Genomic DNA, 16,841 nt, shown 5'->3' with positions numbered 1-16,841 from the left:
TAATACTTTTATAATTAATATGAACGCATACTTTATTATTTAGCTTCTTAACGAATAAAACCAATAATAATATTTTGGATTAGGAGGGCCTAATAAATTTCTTCTTAAAATTATCCTTAATTTATTTTTTAATAATATTAAATTCGTCGGGGTTAAAAGCGCGGCCGCGAAAAGTGGGCGGCGTAGCTTCTAAGCGGAATTTAAGTTTAAAATTGTAAGATCGAGTAGGGGGAAGGATTTCCGCGCCCTCTTATATAAACGTATTAGTATAATACTAATACTATTTAATGAATTTAATTTAGATTTAAACGTTAATTTTAGGGAGTTTATCAACCTTTTCGTAGAATTTAATAATGTCCTCCAATATAATTTTATTAATAGAAATATTATTAATTACAAAGTAATTATTAATAACCCTTTCTGTGACGAATGGCAGACTTGATCTGCCTAAGTGGGATAGCTGAAGGTAAAGACTATCAAGTGCAGTTTGGTAAAGCCAAAGGGTTCACAACAAGTATCGTTATACGTGTCTCTGGTGACGATGGTCTATTGACTACTGTCGAACTATCTGACAATCTGAGTTCTCCAGTCGTCCTCTTATACTGCATCGTAAACTATCTTGCTGCTTAGGTTCTCTGGCTCACTCCTTGGATCTGGCTCACCTTTGCGAGCCTGGCTCACCACCGTGAGCCTGGATTGCTTCCGTGAGCCCTGCTTATTCCCGCGGGCCCGTGCCTGCCTCTTTCCTTGCCCTGGTTACACTGCCCAGCCTTCACGTGGCTGCAGTGTACCGGTGGCTTGGTTGGCCCATGTCCTTCGCTTATAGTTCGTAACACTTTCGTAGTGGGGAAAATCCTTATCTTTACTGGTAAAGTAGATAGAGTTAATTACTTTTATTATACGTAATATATCCTCGTCCCCTTTATTAACTAGGGTATTAATCTATTAATAAAAATAATTATTAAAGAATCGTTTGTACTTTTAACCTCTCCCTTCTAATACTTCCTTTATTATATCTTCTATTAAACCATTATTAATATTATCAGGGTCTAAGGTTCCTCCTTCCTTCTTTATTTTATCCTCTTCAATTCTTCTTTTAATATTTTCCTTTATATTAGTTCGAGTCGTACGGATAATTTGTAATTTATATTTTTCGGTTAACTAATTAAAATTCGGTACGGACAATTCTTTAATATTATTAAGGTTAATAGGACTTTTAAGGATATTGTAAAACCTAACCGGTATACAGTAATTAACGTTGCCGGTACGGACCCCTCTACCTACCCAATAGGAAATTAGAAAAACGCGGGGGCTAATTTGGGACGGTACAGCGGCGAGTATAAGTATTTAACCTAAACTATTAGGGGTCTTACTAATAGGTATAATTCCTAATCGGTTAATTACCCGGTTCTTAAAACGGTTGAACTATTAACAAGCAGCCTTCCTTACAATCGTAGAGATAGAGAAACAACGTATAAATTCCAATTGTAGTAACTCCAACTCCCCTTCGTCGGGGACTTCTTCATAAGAAGGCTTCCGGTACGTAGGATATATACTAGCCGTCTTAATAGGAAGCGCATACCGTTTAATTAACGGAGCATAACGGAAATAAATTAGAATTCTATAAAGGAAATAATTACATTATTTATAGGCGGGGCCGAAGCGGAGGGAATTATTAGGCTAATCGATACCTAGCGCGTAATAAACTAATTAAAGATAGCCTAAAATAATAAGGTTATCCTCTACTAAATTATAAATAAATACATCAATAACCTCGTAATAAATACCCATAATAATTAAATTGAAATATATCGATATCTATTTTTATTAATTAAAGTAGGAAATTATAGAAGGAAGGATTAAAATTAAGTATTTAGAAATAAAGAAGATACTAGCCGATAAATTAATAAAGGTTCTAGGATAATTGGATTACGAGAAATTCTGGGAACTAATAAGAATAACGAATGTACTAGCTCGTAAAGAGATAGGGATAGATAAGGAGATTCCGGATGATATTTTGGAGGATATTTATAGTTTAGCTAGAGAAATTAACGTGTTATAAGAGAGACTCTATAAATAGCTTCACTTTTACCCTATTTGGAAGGTCTGCAAGTGAGGGGGTATATTAGATTTAAGGGTGGTTTTAACTATACTATATAGAGGTTAGCGTTCTAGCCACCTGATGTTGCCTGATTTCTGGGCATATTTGGGTTACTCTAGCACCCCCCATACCTTCTGGGCGAATCAGTCACACACACTCTTCAATTAATCAATTCTGCACCGTCATATCTGATACAATCTCCGTTATTTGTCATTCCTTCCAGACGTTGCTGGGACGGGGGTACAGTTAGGTCCCCTGTAAATATGGCCAACCATCCAGTCAGTTCCATGCCGACCAAGCGATCGACCACAGCAGAGCCCAGAACAGACACGCTAGAGTTCGCGAGGTTCCAATGCATGCGAAAGGCAAGGGTGCCATGCAGAACTTGTAACGACGGCGCGTCTAGACGGAGATGGCTTTTTCGACGATGGAACTACCTATGGAAGACAGACTGCATGGGATCTCGGCCATGTCGATCGTGAGTTTGTTATGGATGGGAAAATGAGGAAGAAACTGAAATGTATGTGCAGGAGAAATGAAGAGCAGGTGTGGTAAGAGTTTGTTAGTGCGAGAGTCTCCCATCCCTCGTTGGCAGCGTTGGAGATAACTCAACTCGCCAAGCCAAATATAACTAACTACCTTACGTAACGCCTTCTTGGCAGACCGGGTATAGGGTTATGGGTGACCCCAATATTTTGGCAACTCTGGCAACTAGTGTAACTCAACTCAACTCAACTCTACTCAACTCAACTCGGGACCTCGAGTTGACCCACTCAACTAACTTCAAACCCCGAGTTGAGTTGAGTTGAGTTATCTCTAACGCTGCTCGTTGGTTCCTTCCGGACGAGTGTCGGCCTACGCCGGACCATGCCGGCCCGGGCGGGAATACACCGGATATTCGCGGCTCACGCTACCGGACAATATCCTGTGCCTCAGTCAGAAGAATGAATGAAGATGGATTAAAGAGTAGCCAAACACTTCCAATATGTGTTATAAAGATACAATGAAAAAGGAGTGTTTGTGGTGACTGTCGCTCTTTCGTTGAATGACGATCGATCGATCGGCCCGCATTCATGTGGCGCCGGGGTTCCATCGTCTTGGCTGCTTCGGGCCGTGCCACTGAGTGAGGGCGAAAGAAAAGTTTAAATAAATCGATCTCTTGTATAAGTGGAAGCTTTTCTTTGGGCGCTTTGTTCCAGTTTCCCGTCACCAAGCATTGAAACATGTCCCGTGGTCAAGCAAGTTCAACCCTATTCTGCCAACCGTGACCCCCTCCATCTACCTCATGCCTTCCAGTTTCCACGGCCCCCAGCTCTGACAGTTGCGGCTTTCCCTTGATATCTTCCTTTCCAAAGTGCTCCTGCCCATAATAGGAAGACGGCGACTGCTGCGTCCCACTTCCTGGCGTTTTGATGACATCTCCCTTCCTCTGCTCTTCTTCCGTCTGCTGCTGATGACTGGTAGCGGCAGCCGTAGCCAGCGCCTTCCTCCTTCCCCTCCAGTAACACAAGAACCACAGGCCGGCAACCGCGATGACCGCAACGCCCGCACCAACTCCAATTCCAGCCATGGCCACGGCACTTAGACCTCCTCCTCCGTTTTTGGTGCCTGAGTCCTTCTCGGCGTCGATGCCCGCTGTTGATGAATGAGTCGGTGATGTGTCTAGGTCGCTAGGGGTCGTACTGCTGCCAGGGCCAGCAGTGGTATCAGCAACTGTGGAAGACGAGGTCGTTGTAGTCAGAGCCTGTATTGACTGAGTTGTTGTCGTAAGTGTTGCGGTCGGCGGCAAAGTTGCAGGAGTGGCGGAAAATTGCGATGCTTCCGCCTCTCCCACGGTTGTCGGCCCCCCAGGGCGTCGTTGATTCATCAATTTGAAGCCACCTCCCGACAAGGGAAACCTCTCATCCATCACACGACCAACTTTGAAGCCGCAGGTATACCAATCAAAATCTACCGTCAACTTGATCATATCTTTTTTCTATACTCTGATAGGTTGTGATCCGTTGGGTGCCGGGATCACGGGCACTTCCACAACTTTTGTTGAAACGTCAGAAAGTTATTAGGACATTTTCTTGCGCATGGATAGGAAGATTGGGGAGGGACGGATCGATGCGACGCGCCTACGAGGCTTGCCAGCCAATGCTTCAGAGAGGAGATGGATTGTCAACCAAACTGCGAATGAAAATTACTCACTAGTCTTCCATTCGGTCTCGCTCCTGCCAGACCCCGTGAACTCGTCAGAACACGTTAATGTCAGGGATCCGGGTCTATTTGCATTAAAATAGATGACGATGATGGTGTCTTCGAGAAAGTAGACTTGTTCAGGATAATGAGGAAAAATCACTTTTTTTTTCCGGGTCATCTCCCGTGACAGCCCGGGCGGTCGATGAAAGGGCAATGACCAGAAGTAAAGAGGATAAGTAGCGGGGAAGTCAACCCCCGTGTCGTCGTTGCACACATATGATATGAGCTGAGCTCCATGTTGACTATAGTATAAGCAAGTATCTGACGTTCCCGCCCAGGCAACTGACTGGCACAAGAAAGAAGAGAGTAATCTGGAAACGGAGGCAAAGAGGTCGATGGATCGAAACATAGAAGGCAGCGAAGGGCTCTTAAAAGTTTGAGTGCCGGTCGGCTGGACAACCCTGATCTCTTTTTACCTACATGAACTAGGAAGAAGGATTGAGACATCTGGGACATGACAAGCAAACAAACAAGGCATTAATCCCACGCAGTCCCATGTCGATGATGTCTCGATCCATCCACGTCCGTTGCCCACTACTCCCGGCGCCTGGCAAGCTACATACACACTACCCAGACTTCCTCCTCTTCATCATATTTTTCTTCGTCTTTATCACTGACCTTACTCTGCAACTCGCCACTCGGCAGCCATAATGTCGTGACAAAGCACGGATACCCACTGTACATGATGCGGAATCATTTAAGCTAACAGAATGGTCGCAAATGACCGATAGCCTAACCGTTGGGGAGAAGTAAGGCAACCAGACATCCCGTGATGTTTATGTAGCTAGCCGCTCAGCTCAACTCAAGCACCCATCCAGGCCATCCTCCCAACATCTCACGAGACGTTCCCGAGTCTCGGATGGACCGACTGGACCAATCGCGTGGGAGACGAAGATCATTTGAGGAATGTATGGCAAGCATTGCAAGGAAAAGGAGAAAAGCTTAAATGGCGAGAATCCTGGCGCCATGCAGGACTTGTAACGATGGTGTCTGGATGGGAGAGTGGTTGTGGGTGGTGATGGTGCGTTTGGTACAGTACGGCGGAAACTTTTCCGTTGGTGCTCATCACGACAAAGGGAGATAATGGAACTGTTCTAGAAGCAAGAGTCCATGCTTCTTTGGACTCCTTGTTCATTTCTCGTTGGCGGGCGGCAAGGCCGAATACCTCTACCCACGATACCGTCATACCGGACAAGCTTCATTCCATCGCGAATCCGAGGATCAACCCAGACGTACCAGCATGGTCAGTAGTACGCTCCCAGCAATGGGCATGATGTTCAACAAGAGTCAGCATTCAAGTGTTCCTCATCGCACCTAGGATGTCAAAAACCAGGATAGCTATCCAAGAAACTCCGGTCCCCCCCTTTAGCCCTCTTCTTACTCCCCCTCCCATCCAGCCACAATCCCCCTACAACAACCCATCCAAACTCGCCCTAACCTGCAACCCCACCACCCTCGAATAATACCTCGACAGCGCCAGATTCCCTCCATGGAACCAGAACGCCTCATGCCCACTCCTCGTCCAAATCCCTCTCATCTCCCCTTCCTCATCCCACCCCCACACATCACCCACCTTATCCCCCACCTGCTCACTCCCAAACACCTCCCTGGCCGTTGACCGCATATTATCATACCCCGTCGCAAACACAATCTCATCAGCCTCCAACACCTCCCCATCCTCCATCTTCAATCCCTTCTCCACCACCTCCGCAATACCGACCCCCGACTTGACGGCAATCTTTCCCTCAACAATCAGCTTCGAAGTGCCGACATCGATATAATACCCTCCCTGCCGCTGCAGATACTTGGCAAACAGTCCCGCGCCATCGACGCCCTTATCCAGCTTAAACCCAGCTTTATCCAGCCCCGCCAATAACTCGGCATCGTGCTCAATCGTCAACTTGGTCAAGTCCTTCTGCAACGTCTTCAACACCTCGCTCGGGTACGACCAAACGAACATGTCGGCGTCTTCCACCGCCGGCCCTCCCTCGCTGTAGATCGGGCCGATAAGGTACTTGAGCGCAGCAGACGAGGACAGCACGAAGGTCGAGGAGCGCTGGATCATGGTCACGTCGTACCCGCGCTCGTAGAAGTCCTGGCAGATGTCATGGGCGGAGTTGCACGCGCCCACGACGATGGCCTTCTTGGATCCGCGCTCGGAGAGCGGGGTGGCGGTTGTGAACTGCGAGGAGTGGCAGAGCCGGTCGCCCTTGAAGACGCCACCGGCAATGCCGGGGATGGAGGTCGGCATGTTGGGTTTTCCCGAGCCGCCGGTGCATTGGATGATGTGTTTGGGGTAGACGGTGAGTTCCATGTGTTCGAGTTCTTCTTCTACTCCCTCAGGTGCGCCGCCAGGCGGGTTGGAGGAGCCTGAAGGGCGCGAGGTCTTGACGAAGGAGCGGCGGATGACCACCTTCCAGGACTTGCGGGAGGCGTCGTACTCGGAGGAGACGATGGTGGAGCGCAGCCAGATGTTGAGGTCCAGCGCTTTGGCGTACGACTCGAACCAGTCGGCGAGCTTGTCCTTGGGCGTGAAGATGGGCCAGGTGTCGGGGAAGGGGAGGTAGGGCAGGTGGTCGTACCAGACTGGGTCGTGCAGGACTAGTTGGTGGTACCGGTTGCGCCAGTTGTCGCCGATGCGCGGGTTGCGGTCGATAATGAGCGAGGTGACCGAGAGCATCTTGAGGCGGGCGGCGGCGGTGAGGCCGCCTTGGCCGCAGCCTGTGGTGGTGGGGGTCAGTTATTTGTTTGCCGAGAAGCAAAAGGAGAGGGAACATACCGAGAATCAACACATCCGGCTCGTGGTTCGTAAAGTTAATTTCCTCCTGCCTCTTCTGCGCCCAGTTCATCCGTCCCGGCTGTCCACCATGCTCGACACCCTTCGACCTGTTGGGTCCCCTCGGCTCTGGCTGATGGCGGTACTCCTCAAGAGTGGTAAAGAAGGTCCAGATCTTCCACTCTTCCGTCTTTTCCTCCTGCACCAACCTGACCACACCGCGTCCCTTGCCGTTCTGCGAGGTAAAGGTGATATAGAACTGGATGCCCTTGAGTCCGTCAACGGGAGCAAATCCGGCGACTTGCGGCTTGCGGAAAGCTTGCGACTCGTCGATCTGGATTTGCAGAGGCACTTCTTTGACTTGGGCTTCGGTTTGCAAGAAGTCACGGATCTTGTCTTTGCCTTTGAGGGTGCGCAGGTTCCAGGTCAGGGCTAGGTGGTCTCGCCAGAAGCCAGCCTGGGAGTCGAGGAACAGGTCGGGAACCTTGTCGAAGTGGTTGTTTACTGTGTCGACAACATTAGCGGTGATCTTGGCTACCTCGTCGGGCGTGGGCTCGGTCTTGAAGTGCGCTGGCCAGGGGGCAGGTGGGTGGTTGACGGAGCCGGGCTCGATGCGTTGGCTGGAGGTCGTGTCGACGAAGCTGATGGCGTCGACGGTGGTGTTAGAGTCCCCCATTCTGTTTTGTCTTGATTTGTGTGAGTGTGTGACTTGACCAACGGTGATGGAAATGATGACAGTGTCCAGACCTTTGTCGTCGATGGGCTCCCCCCCCTCTTTCCTAGATCCGGCCGGTACTTATACGGCCCCCCATCTTGTTGTTCCCCAGACCCCATCTTGTTATTCCCCAGGTTCCCCAGACCCCATCTCCCCCGCTCGCGTCAATCGCCCAAATACGTCGTAGTCCTACCTCGGAAGAGAGCTGTTCGCGAATCGGGAGTCGAAGCGTGGATGGAGGTGCAGGAGGAGTGCAGCCACAAGGGTTCACGGCTTGGTGTACTTGGGGCTAGCACAGAACATCGACCCCTCATTCTGCACCCCAGCGGTACCCCTCACTTCAAGTTGTCCAGTTCCGCTGTTGTTATTCCCGCGATGACTTGAATGGGAAGCTGAACATGTCAATCCTTTGATCCGCGTTTCTCGGCTTTCGTTTTCCCATCGTCACGATGTCTAAATTCGGTTTATTGACTTGCAGGCAGAAGGATGGGATCCGGGTCGCTTACTCCGCAAAAAGATGCATGTCATGATCGACAGTGGGGGTGGGTCCTCTGCTGGGTCGCCTGGGCATGCAACCTGTATCTCGTGACCATTGTGGTGAAAGGTCTGGAGCTTCTTTACTTTATTCCCGTCTCCTTGAGAGTCAGCGCCATTTAAAGGATAATCCAACGGAGATGGAGCGAGCAGGAACTTCATGATGTTTCGTATCGGGTCACGGGAGTTGAGCTTACAAATGCCCAAAGCTGTTCCATGTCTTGGCGGAGTGGGCACCGACTAAGATGACTCCTTAGCAATATGACTGCTAAATTACCAGCGTGTCTGCTAGTCGGATATCTGCCACCATACCTAGACATCAGCAGGCCTCGAAGCCCGGCGCCGGCATGACTTCATCACACTGAGTTCTTCACACTGAACCACCATTCTTCTGACAAGCAAAGGCAACTTCTTATTTCTATTTCTGTTCAGACTATCGACAAAAGAACGGTTCCTTCTTCCTGGCAAGCATCCAATCAAGACAATCTTACATGCTTCGCCTTGCTCTGATTTAAAGCCATCCTCCTTGTGTCCCCCATCGGGTGTAATATGTTGATCAATCTGATGCCCATGAACATCCTGAGCTTGATATCCTCCTGCTTAGGTTTTCGTCGCAGTCGTTATCCACCACTACTCACGTCCTGTTTTTATTCCAGACTGCGAGGCTGTTTCCCTGTCCTCGGTTCTTCTTCCGGCGAGCATCCAATATGACAATCTTCCCAATCCTTCGCCTTGTTGTTTCATCAACCTTTTCGTCGTTTTCATTTCCCTCCCATTACTAAAGATCCGAGCCATCCTCCTCTTCATCTTCCAGCTCGTCATCTGCATCATCCATGTAATCGTCAACGAAGTCATAATCGCTGTCCTGTCCGAAGCTTGCCACACTTTCCATATCGTGCATATCATCATCATTCGCTTCCTCCCTTTCCACATGTTCCCCATCTTCCCCATCCACAACTCCCGCTTCCTTTCGTTCCACATTCTCCCCTTCCTCTCCTCCTCTGATCGTCTCCAACGACACCCAAGTCGATGTCGGAGACGTGCCCTCGCCCATAGTCTGCATATTGCTTACCTCCTCATTCTTGACCTCATCCGTCTTTGTCTTTGGCTGCGTGTGAGTTCCTTGACTTCCCTCCGCCTCCGAACTTTGCATCCTCGCCCTCCCCCTCAGTGCCAACTCAGTCACAAACAGCCTCTCCGCCCACTCGTTCTGTAACTCGACATTAAACTCATTCGTAACAGCGGCCTGCTGCCGGAACCATTGCATCATGACCTCCGGCTTCTCATGCAGCTTGGCCCACTTCCCTTCGTGCTGGACCGGATTGAACGAATACACCCGCCCGTACTGGCGCGCAATCTCGACCACATTCTGCGACCGCTCCATCCGCACCTTCTCGTACGCCCACAGCGCCGTCTCTGCCATCTCGGGGGTGCGGACGTACGTCCTCAGCAGATGGGCCAGGACGGCCGCGTCTTCGAGCGCCTGCGCCGCACCGTTGCCCGCAAAGGGAAGCGCGGCGTGAGCGGCGTCGCCGGCCATGGCGACGCAGCCGCGGGCGTAATAGGGAGCATTGTCGTGGTCGGCAACGGCCCAGGAAGCGGAGGTGTCGGCGGCGACCATACAGACAATCTTTTGGGCCTCGCGGGTGTAGTCTTTGTAGAGGTAGGGGTTGAGCTTTGGTGTGCCCTGTCCCGGAAGTGAGTTGGGAGGTTGGGTCTGATAGGCAGGGGGGGCTGGGGATGGATTCGCGGGAGTAGATGAATTGGTGCGGTAAGTGAAGAGATCACCAACAGTGGTGTTGTTGAGAGCTGCATACCACACCCACGGCACTACACCGCTCTCAGTATCAGGAGGGGTTGGAGGGACAGTTGAAGTGGAGGCAGGGGCGGAGGCAGGGACGGAGGAGGGACCGATAGCGGTGTCCGGTCGAGCAGCGCCGCGAACGGCTACCCCGGCACTGAGCATTTTGCCATTCTTCATGGGGATGATGTTGATGTGGCCGTTGGGACCGAGAAGAATGGGTACAGTTTGGGTCAACTTCTCGTCAACCCCCCATTTCTCAATCGCCTTCTTTGTCGGGATGAGGGTGCGATAGATCTGCCATCCATCGTGATTCTTGGGTTTTGTGGCTGGGTGATCTTCGCCCAGGAGATAGGCGCGCACACTCGAGTGGATTCCGTCACAGCCGATGAGGACGTCGGCGTGGGCGCGGCTGCCGTCCGCAAACTCGATGTGGATGGGGTGGTCATACTCGCCGGAATCCTCAGTGCAGGGTGCGACCGAATCTGTGCGAGACCTTTCGCTTCCATGATGGGTTTCCCAGATCTTCACAACCTGCTTGCCGAAACTGATGTTCTCCTTGGGCACCAGCTCAAGGAATCCTTCTAGAAGGTCGGCGCGACTGACGGACTTGCGTCCCCTGGCACGACCGAGCTCGCCAACCTTGAGACCCTTATGTTTCCCCGCTGCCAGGATGACTTCGGTCGCCATCTCCTGATTCTCCTGGGCGATGTCCACGGCCTTCTTCTGATAGGCATTGAAGAGCTCCGGATTTATGAGCTTCATCGCGCCAATGGCGTTCTTGTGGAGGGACAGACCAGCCCCCACGTCACGGTACATAGGCACCTTCTCGTAAATGTGACAGTCTATGTACCTGGATTCTAGCAGGCCGGCTGCGAGGGCAGTGCCACAGATGCCGCCGCCGATGATAGCCACTTTGATCTGATGTCGTTGGCTATCTGGCAATCTGGTGGTCGAAGAGCACACCGGCGGTTGAGATGCGAGGGCGTCCATGTTGAATGATGTTGCCGGTTTCTTGGTCGGATAAAGTAAGCAAAGAATTGATGAGGGAACGAGTGCAAGGACAGTCTATGGTCCAAGGCGCGGAAAAGCGTATGAACCTCGAAAGTCGAGATGAACAGGCTGGAATGGCTGGTTGAATAGCATGCTCATCTGAAGGTCAAAGTTCAAAATGGTAGGGTACTCTAGGTAGGTAGTCCCATCGGGACGGAAGAAGTTGGTGATGAGTCTCCTAGGGCTATTAGTGATGAGTCTGTTGATACTGTTGACTCTGCGATGTGTGATGAATTATTTTTACTGCTGAGAATATCTCTCAAAAATGGTCGACTGGTGCTTATTTATCCTTCACTTCCACCACGTCGAGAAGGGGCTGTGACCGTCAGCCGTCAAGACCTTCGTCAACTGCTACCAGCTTTCTTGGCTGTGTTCGCAGCTGGGTTCTCAAGTTGGCTCGGGCAGAGTTCGGATAGCCGGTTGATTGTAAATCCATGTCGTGCAGAGAACCAGTTGGCTTCAACTGGGACGAATCTGTCAACTGAATCTGTCAACCGGGAGGAATATGCCAACTTCAAGCGTAACCACATGGCATAACGCATCGTCGATGTCCGAAGTTGGGAAATCCGAATCCGAAAGACTGGACAACCTGCACCTCCACGCTGTGTATCCAACTAAAAGCTGGAACGTCTGTCACTTACCACGTCCAATGGCAACCGCAAAGCACAACATCGTGCCTTCTCGTTCTGGTTTGGAGAGAGTCGGAGAGGCGCGGTTGCTTCGAAACCTGATAAGAAGGTTTTCCTGCTGTGGCAGCGCATTGCTCCTGCTTAACACTCGTGATTCGGGCTGTTGGAGGTCTGATGCCGACTGCAGATGTGTTGTTTAGAAAGCAAGAGCATTCGTATCCATTCGATGCTGGGTACAAGTGGAAACTTCAGTGCCAGGTCCTCCTTGCGCAGCAGGAAAGACGGACTCGTGACCCGGTTCCTGTAGTATGCAAGCACTTCTTTCCTTCCTTCCTCGACATCTGCATGACTGCTGTCAATCTCGCAGACAGGATCGAAGAGTCAAAGGCGCAGATGGCGAAGTTTCTCAGAAGGGCAATGGATTCGTAAGCCGATCTTCGTTTCTATCGACATCGACAGGCAAGTGAAGTCCAGCGCGATGATATCAAGACTTCTTGCACGTGCAATGCTTTCTGCTTAGTGATCATGCTCGCCAGCCCAAATGCATCTGTCTTCCAGTTTCAAGAATCGACATTGAATTCGGGCCGAGCACCTGCCAAACCGCCAAACGTGCTGTTCCTATAAGGGAACAAACTTGAGTAATCCTACCCGCACCCTCTCCCCCAATACTATACCAAGACCACTCCACGTTTAGCCATTTCTACCCAAAATGCCGTATGCCATTGTTTTCTATAGATTATCTAATTCCATTCCAGGACTTTTGGCATTCCTAAGGTCAATTTTTGCACTTATACTGAGTACCTTGGGCGCTGTGAATGCACACAGCTTATCTAAGGACCTTCAAAAGGTCGTTTGATTAAAGGAAAGATAGCTTACGATAAATTTGAGGCATAATCTTCTACCCTACCAGCTTTCGAAACGTTAGTTGGCGTTGTTGAAAAATAATTATCAAGTGTCTAGAAGGGGGAGGGTGCGTGTAGGTTTTGGGGTGGGTGCGGGTAGGATTACTCACAAACTTTGAGGGGGCTGTGCCCTTGATTTGTGCAGTTTCGGTTGTCGCCCTGAGACACCAGATCTTGTTCGTGACTTTGACGACTCTCTTTGCCGCTGTTTGTTGTGTGTCTCGGAACCTGGTAGCGAGGGAATGGGCGACAAAACTTGCTTCATTCTTGATCACGAGCGCCATCGCGGCCACCAAAATTATCGTGCGCGTTCCTATTAGGTGTTTCGTAGACACAATTGTCATTGACTTGAACGTTGTTGTTCTGGACTTGAGACAATGCCCATGTCTTGACAAGACAAGGCCGTATATTTTTGCGGTTTGCCGTGTTTTTCTCGGTGCGGTAGGGAATGGTCTCTTGACAAAAATAAGCTGTCTATTTTTGCGGTTTGCCGTGTCTTAATCGGTGCTCAAGGGAATGGTAATGGTGCGAACAATTCCTGATGCCAGCCAAAGGTTCATTCCGGAGCTCAATCATCCGGAAAGGCCGTGAATAGAATACTCAACGCCGCCATACCTTGGCGATTGATTAATATCAAAACACATCGTGTGATTTGTTTCGCGTCGTGTCTGGGAAGGTATCATGTAGTTGTTTATAACGCGTGGAAACCCCCAACTAGCTCGTTCAATGCCTCCATCATCAGCCCTATAGGAAGCATCAGTAGCATCAATAGACCTACCGCTACCATGAGGTTTGCGGTTTTCCGTGCGGCCGCTGCCTTGGTGACCATCCTTACTCCTACCATCGTCACAGCCGCCAACCCTCTTCAAGCCCATATTCATACAAACGAGCATGCCGTATCCCCTCGGGACGCGGTGGCCAACAGCCAGGGCAACACGACCGACACGGCCATCATCCGCTCCGAAATCCCCCGCCTCATCATCTATTACCAAACCACACACGATAGATCAGGCAAGCCCATCTCGATGCTCCCGCTCATTACAGAAAAGAACATCGCTCTCACGCATCTGATCGTTTGCTCCCTGCACATCAACAAAGACGGCGACATCACCCTCAACGACCACTGCCCCACCCACCCGCGTTACGGCACCCTATGGCAAGAGGCCCAAGTCCTGCGCTCCGCCGGCGTCAAAATCATGGGCATGATCGACGGCGCCGCAGTCGGTTCCTTCTCCAAAGAGACGCTCGACTCGGCCGACGAGACCGTCTTCAACCGGTACTACGGCCAACTCCACGGGACCATCAAGCACTACGGCCTGCAGGGGCTCGACGTCGACGTTGAACAACCCATGAGCCAAAGCGGCATCGAGCGGCTCATCTTCCGCTTGCGGAAAGACTTCGGGCCGGATTTCATCATCACCCTGGCCCCCGTCGCCAGCGCGCTGACTATCCAGGGCGCAAGAAACGGCTGGAACCTCAGCGGGTTCGACTACCGCAAGCTCATGCTGGCGCAGAGTGGCGCCGGCAAGGAAGTAGCCTTTTATAACTGCCAGTTCTATTCCGGGTTCGGCGACGCGGGGAGCCCCAACCAGTTTCACCAGATCATCTCCGACAACCGGGACATGCGCGGGGCACTGACGCCTACCAAGGTGGTCATCGGGCAGCTGACGAGCCCGAAGAACGGCGGGGCCGGGTTCGTGACTGCCGGCACGCTGGCGAACTCGATCAAGAGCTTGAGGGACGTGTACGGACAGATTGGCGGGATCGCGGGGTGGGAGTACTTTAATGGCCTGCCGGGAGGGGAGGAGGAGCCGTGGAAGTGGGCGCAGACGATGACGGCGATTTTGAGGCCGGACCAGGTGCCCACGTTGAAGGTCACGAGGGAGATGGCGATCAAGTTGACCAGTGTTTGGAAGGAAAGTGCTGCTGCTGGGATGAGGGAGGCGGCGAGCAAGGTGAAGGCGCAGGGGTTGGAGCCGACGGTGGATTATATGGCCATGGTGAATGCTTAGCGAAAGGGAGTGTTCGACCAGCGTGTTTGTCTGCTTCTGTTAGTATCGATTCAGAGGATCGTTTTCAATTTTCATAGATATTGTTTGGTGTAGATAAAGCGAAATAGAGGTCAATGGTGTTGAGAAAAATGCGAATAGGACCCTTGTGGTTGCTGTGGTAGGACCCTTGGACCCTGATGATGTCGATGACGTATTTGCCTTTGTGGTGGTGCAGATCCCCCCTTTCGCCGCAACAACACAGCCACCAAGTACTTCACGTCCTCAATCCTCTCTCTTTCTGTCAACAAACTCTTCTCTCAGTCGTAGAACTACCACCATTTTCACCCCAAAAAGGCATCAAATATCACATATTCCTTCAATCAGCACTGTGGCCCAATAACTTGCCGACAATCTCCCCCCAGCCAGTACCGTCAGGATAGCATCCGAACTTTTCCATCATCGCCATGGCCTGGGCCTCCTCCTTTTCCCGTCCGACCAAGTCGGACGCCATCCCGCCCCCCTACTACCTCCTCCAACAATACCAAAACGATCCCGAAGAGCCGTACTGCAAAGGCTGTGGCAAGCTCATCGACCCCAAGCGCACCTTTGGCATCACTGGAGCTCCCGTGTCAACTGCTGCAAGCCAGAAGCAGGCAGCAGGCAAAAGCAAGGGATCAAAGCGTGGCGGTAAAGACCAGGACAAGGAAGACGACAAGGCTTCCGAGAAGACGGGCCAACACCAGCAAAAGGAAGTCGCCAAGTTCTGCACTTCGAGATGTCGCAGTGAGTCCCATCACAAGAAGCGGGACGTAAAGGAGCAGGAAAGGCAAATCGAGGAGACGTATATCAAGTTGTTGAATGGGCAGATGGTGGAGGGGATGGAGCAAGTTGCGGATGGCCAAGCGGATGGAAAGAGGAAGGGCAAGAATGGTGGAGCGAAGCCAAAGAAGGGAGAGGGAATAGTGGTGACGCTGGAGGAGGTGGAGGCGATTGTCTATGGGAGGGAGAACGATCCCGAGAAGGTGTATGGGAGGAAGAAGAACCGGAAGTCGAGGGCGCTGACTAGCCTGGGGACGAACGACGAAGACACTGCAGACGAGGAGTCTCAGTCAACTTCAACAGAAGCTGCACGACCACCGAGTAGAGACTCGGCAATCGGCGGCATCAACATTGAACCTCTCCAGCTGGATGACAAAGCTGTCAACGACGAGATCGCTCCGCTCCCAAAGGGCAAGTCCCATCCGTACACCACTGGCGGCCATGAGGTTGCTCGTCTGGCTATTCGCAGCGGCACGCGCATTCGTCCTCCCCAAGAGGTGTCTGAAGTCAATGGCAGCGTTGGCGGAGAAAAGGGACGGGCTGAGCGGAAGGCAGAAACGGAGGAGATGAAGGAAGAGATAAGACAGAAGAAACTTGAAGGGGATAGAAAAGCGCAACAAAAGGATATGATCAAGTCGGTGGCGAGGAGAGGAGTGGTGTTTGGGTTTGATGCCTCTACTTCTCCTGATGGGAAGAAGAAATTGTGCGAGTGTGTGATGCCTGGAGGCAAGGTGGTTGAGCCACACTTTGCGAAGGGTAATTGGGGGATTCGATGGAGGGAGTGATTGACGTTGGAACTTCCCGCGCTCTGAGAAACAAGACTCGGAAATAATTGCAGTACTTGGGCTGCCAGCGTTAGTTAACGAAGACCTCTAGAGCGATATCGGCGAAGAAGACGAATGGAAGCACTGGTGCCGGAGTCAATTGCGTGAAACATTTCAGACAAGGTCCATGCCTTAGACGACATCCGGATCGACCAATAAAGAGGGTCGGACGGTTAATGTTGGTCATGTTTGAGAAAGAATGAATGGCGATGGGACGAGCCAAACATCCAGGGCAGGACGAAGACGGTGACGACGACGATGTTGGCGACGAATGAAGCGAAGGTCGCAACTGCACCAAATGGATGGCCAAGCCTTTCTGTATATTAACTTATCGATAAGAAAGTACTTACGTAAGCCAGCCGTAGAGGTTGCGGCAGTGGGGAATTTCGACGAGCTTCGACCGCGGTCGCGCTCAATCGACATCATCATCACCATTCGTCAACCTTTGATTT

General features: G+C 51.0%; 4 protein-coding genes across 4 annotated transcripts; 1 reads left to right on the top strand and 3 right to left on the bottom strand.

Moving 5' to 3' along the window:
• Window positions 1–3,299: 3,299 nt before the first annotated feature.
• B0H65DRAFT_461159 (uncharacterized protein) lies at window positions 3,300–4,254 on the bottom strand. The gene has a single exon (XM_062826585.1). The coding sequence runs from the start codon at window positions 4,068–4,070 to the stop codon at window positions 3,336–3,338; it is 735 nt and encodes a 244-aa protein (XP_062682782.1). The 5' UTR covers window positions 4,071–4,254; the 3' UTR covers window positions 3,300–3,335.
• A 1,214-nt stretch (window positions 4,255–5,468) lies between these two features.
• Window positions 5,469–7,879, bottom strand: B0H65DRAFT_570787 (uncharacterized protein). Its single transcript, XM_062830463.1, has 2 exons — window positions 7,125–7,879; window positions 5,469–7,066 (listed from the first exon to the last, which is right to left on the bottom strand). The coding sequence occupies exons 1-2, from the start codon at window positions 7,795–7,797 to the stop codon at window positions 5,754–5,756; spliced, it is 1,986 nt and encodes a 661-aa protein (XP_062682781.1). The 5' UTR covers window positions 7,798–7,879; the 3' UTR covers window positions 5,469–5,753.
• Window positions 7,880–8,781: 902 nt separating this feature from the next.
• B0H65DRAFT_490978 (FAD/NAD(P)-binding domain-containing protein) lies at window positions 8,782–11,449 on the bottom strand. The gene has a single exon (XM_062827740.1). The coding sequence runs from the start codon at window positions 11,162–11,164 to the stop codon at window positions 9,149–9,151; it is 2,016 nt and encodes a 671-aa protein (XP_062682780.1). The 5' UTR covers window positions 11,165–11,449; the 3' UTR covers window positions 8,782–9,148.
• Window positions 11,450–13,540: 2,091 nt separating this feature from the next.
• Window positions 13,541–16,350, top strand: B0H65DRAFT_507729 (glycoside hydrolase superfamily; the record flags this gene model as incomplete). The annotated part of the gene is made up of 4 exons (XM_062828164.1): window positions 13,541–14,710; window positions 14,877–15,015; window positions 15,068–15,069; window positions 15,187–16,350. 4 exons carry the CDS (start codon window positions 13,541–13,543, stop codon window positions 16,348–16,350), a joined length of 2,475 nt encoding a protein of 824 aa, XP_062682779.1.
• Between the last annotated feature and the right edge of the window lie 491 nt (window positions 16,351–16,841).

This window comes from Neurospora tetraspora, assembly GCF_033439725.1.
Source record: "Neurospora tetraspora strain CBS 560.94 chromosome Unknown B0H65scaffold_3, whole genome shotgun sequence".
Lineage (NCBI taxonomy): Eukaryota > Fungi > Ascomycota > Sordariomycetes > Sordariales > Sordariaceae > Neurospora > Neurospora tetraspora.
This window is presented reverse-complemented; position numbering and strand designations above follow the sequence as displayed.

Excerpts from the sequence above, each read along its gene's own strand:
- B0H65DRAFT_461159 (XM_062826585.1), bottom strand. The coding sequence starts at position 4,070 with ATGATCAAGTTGACGGTAGATTTTGATTGGTATACCTGCGGCTTCAAA.
- B0H65DRAFT_570787 (XM_062830463.1), bottom strand. The coding sequence starts at position 7,797 with ATGGGGGACTCTAACACCACCGTCGACGCCATCAGCTTCGTCGACACG. Across the intron at positions 7,067-7,124 it reads GCCGGATGTGTTGATTCTCG|GCTGCGGCCAAGGCGGCCTC; the intron begins GTATGTTCCCTC and ends CCACCACCACAG.
- B0H65DRAFT_490978 (XM_062827740.1), bottom strand. The coding sequence starts at position 11,164 with ATGGACGCCCTCGCATCTCAACCGCCGGTGTGCTCTTCGACCACCAGA.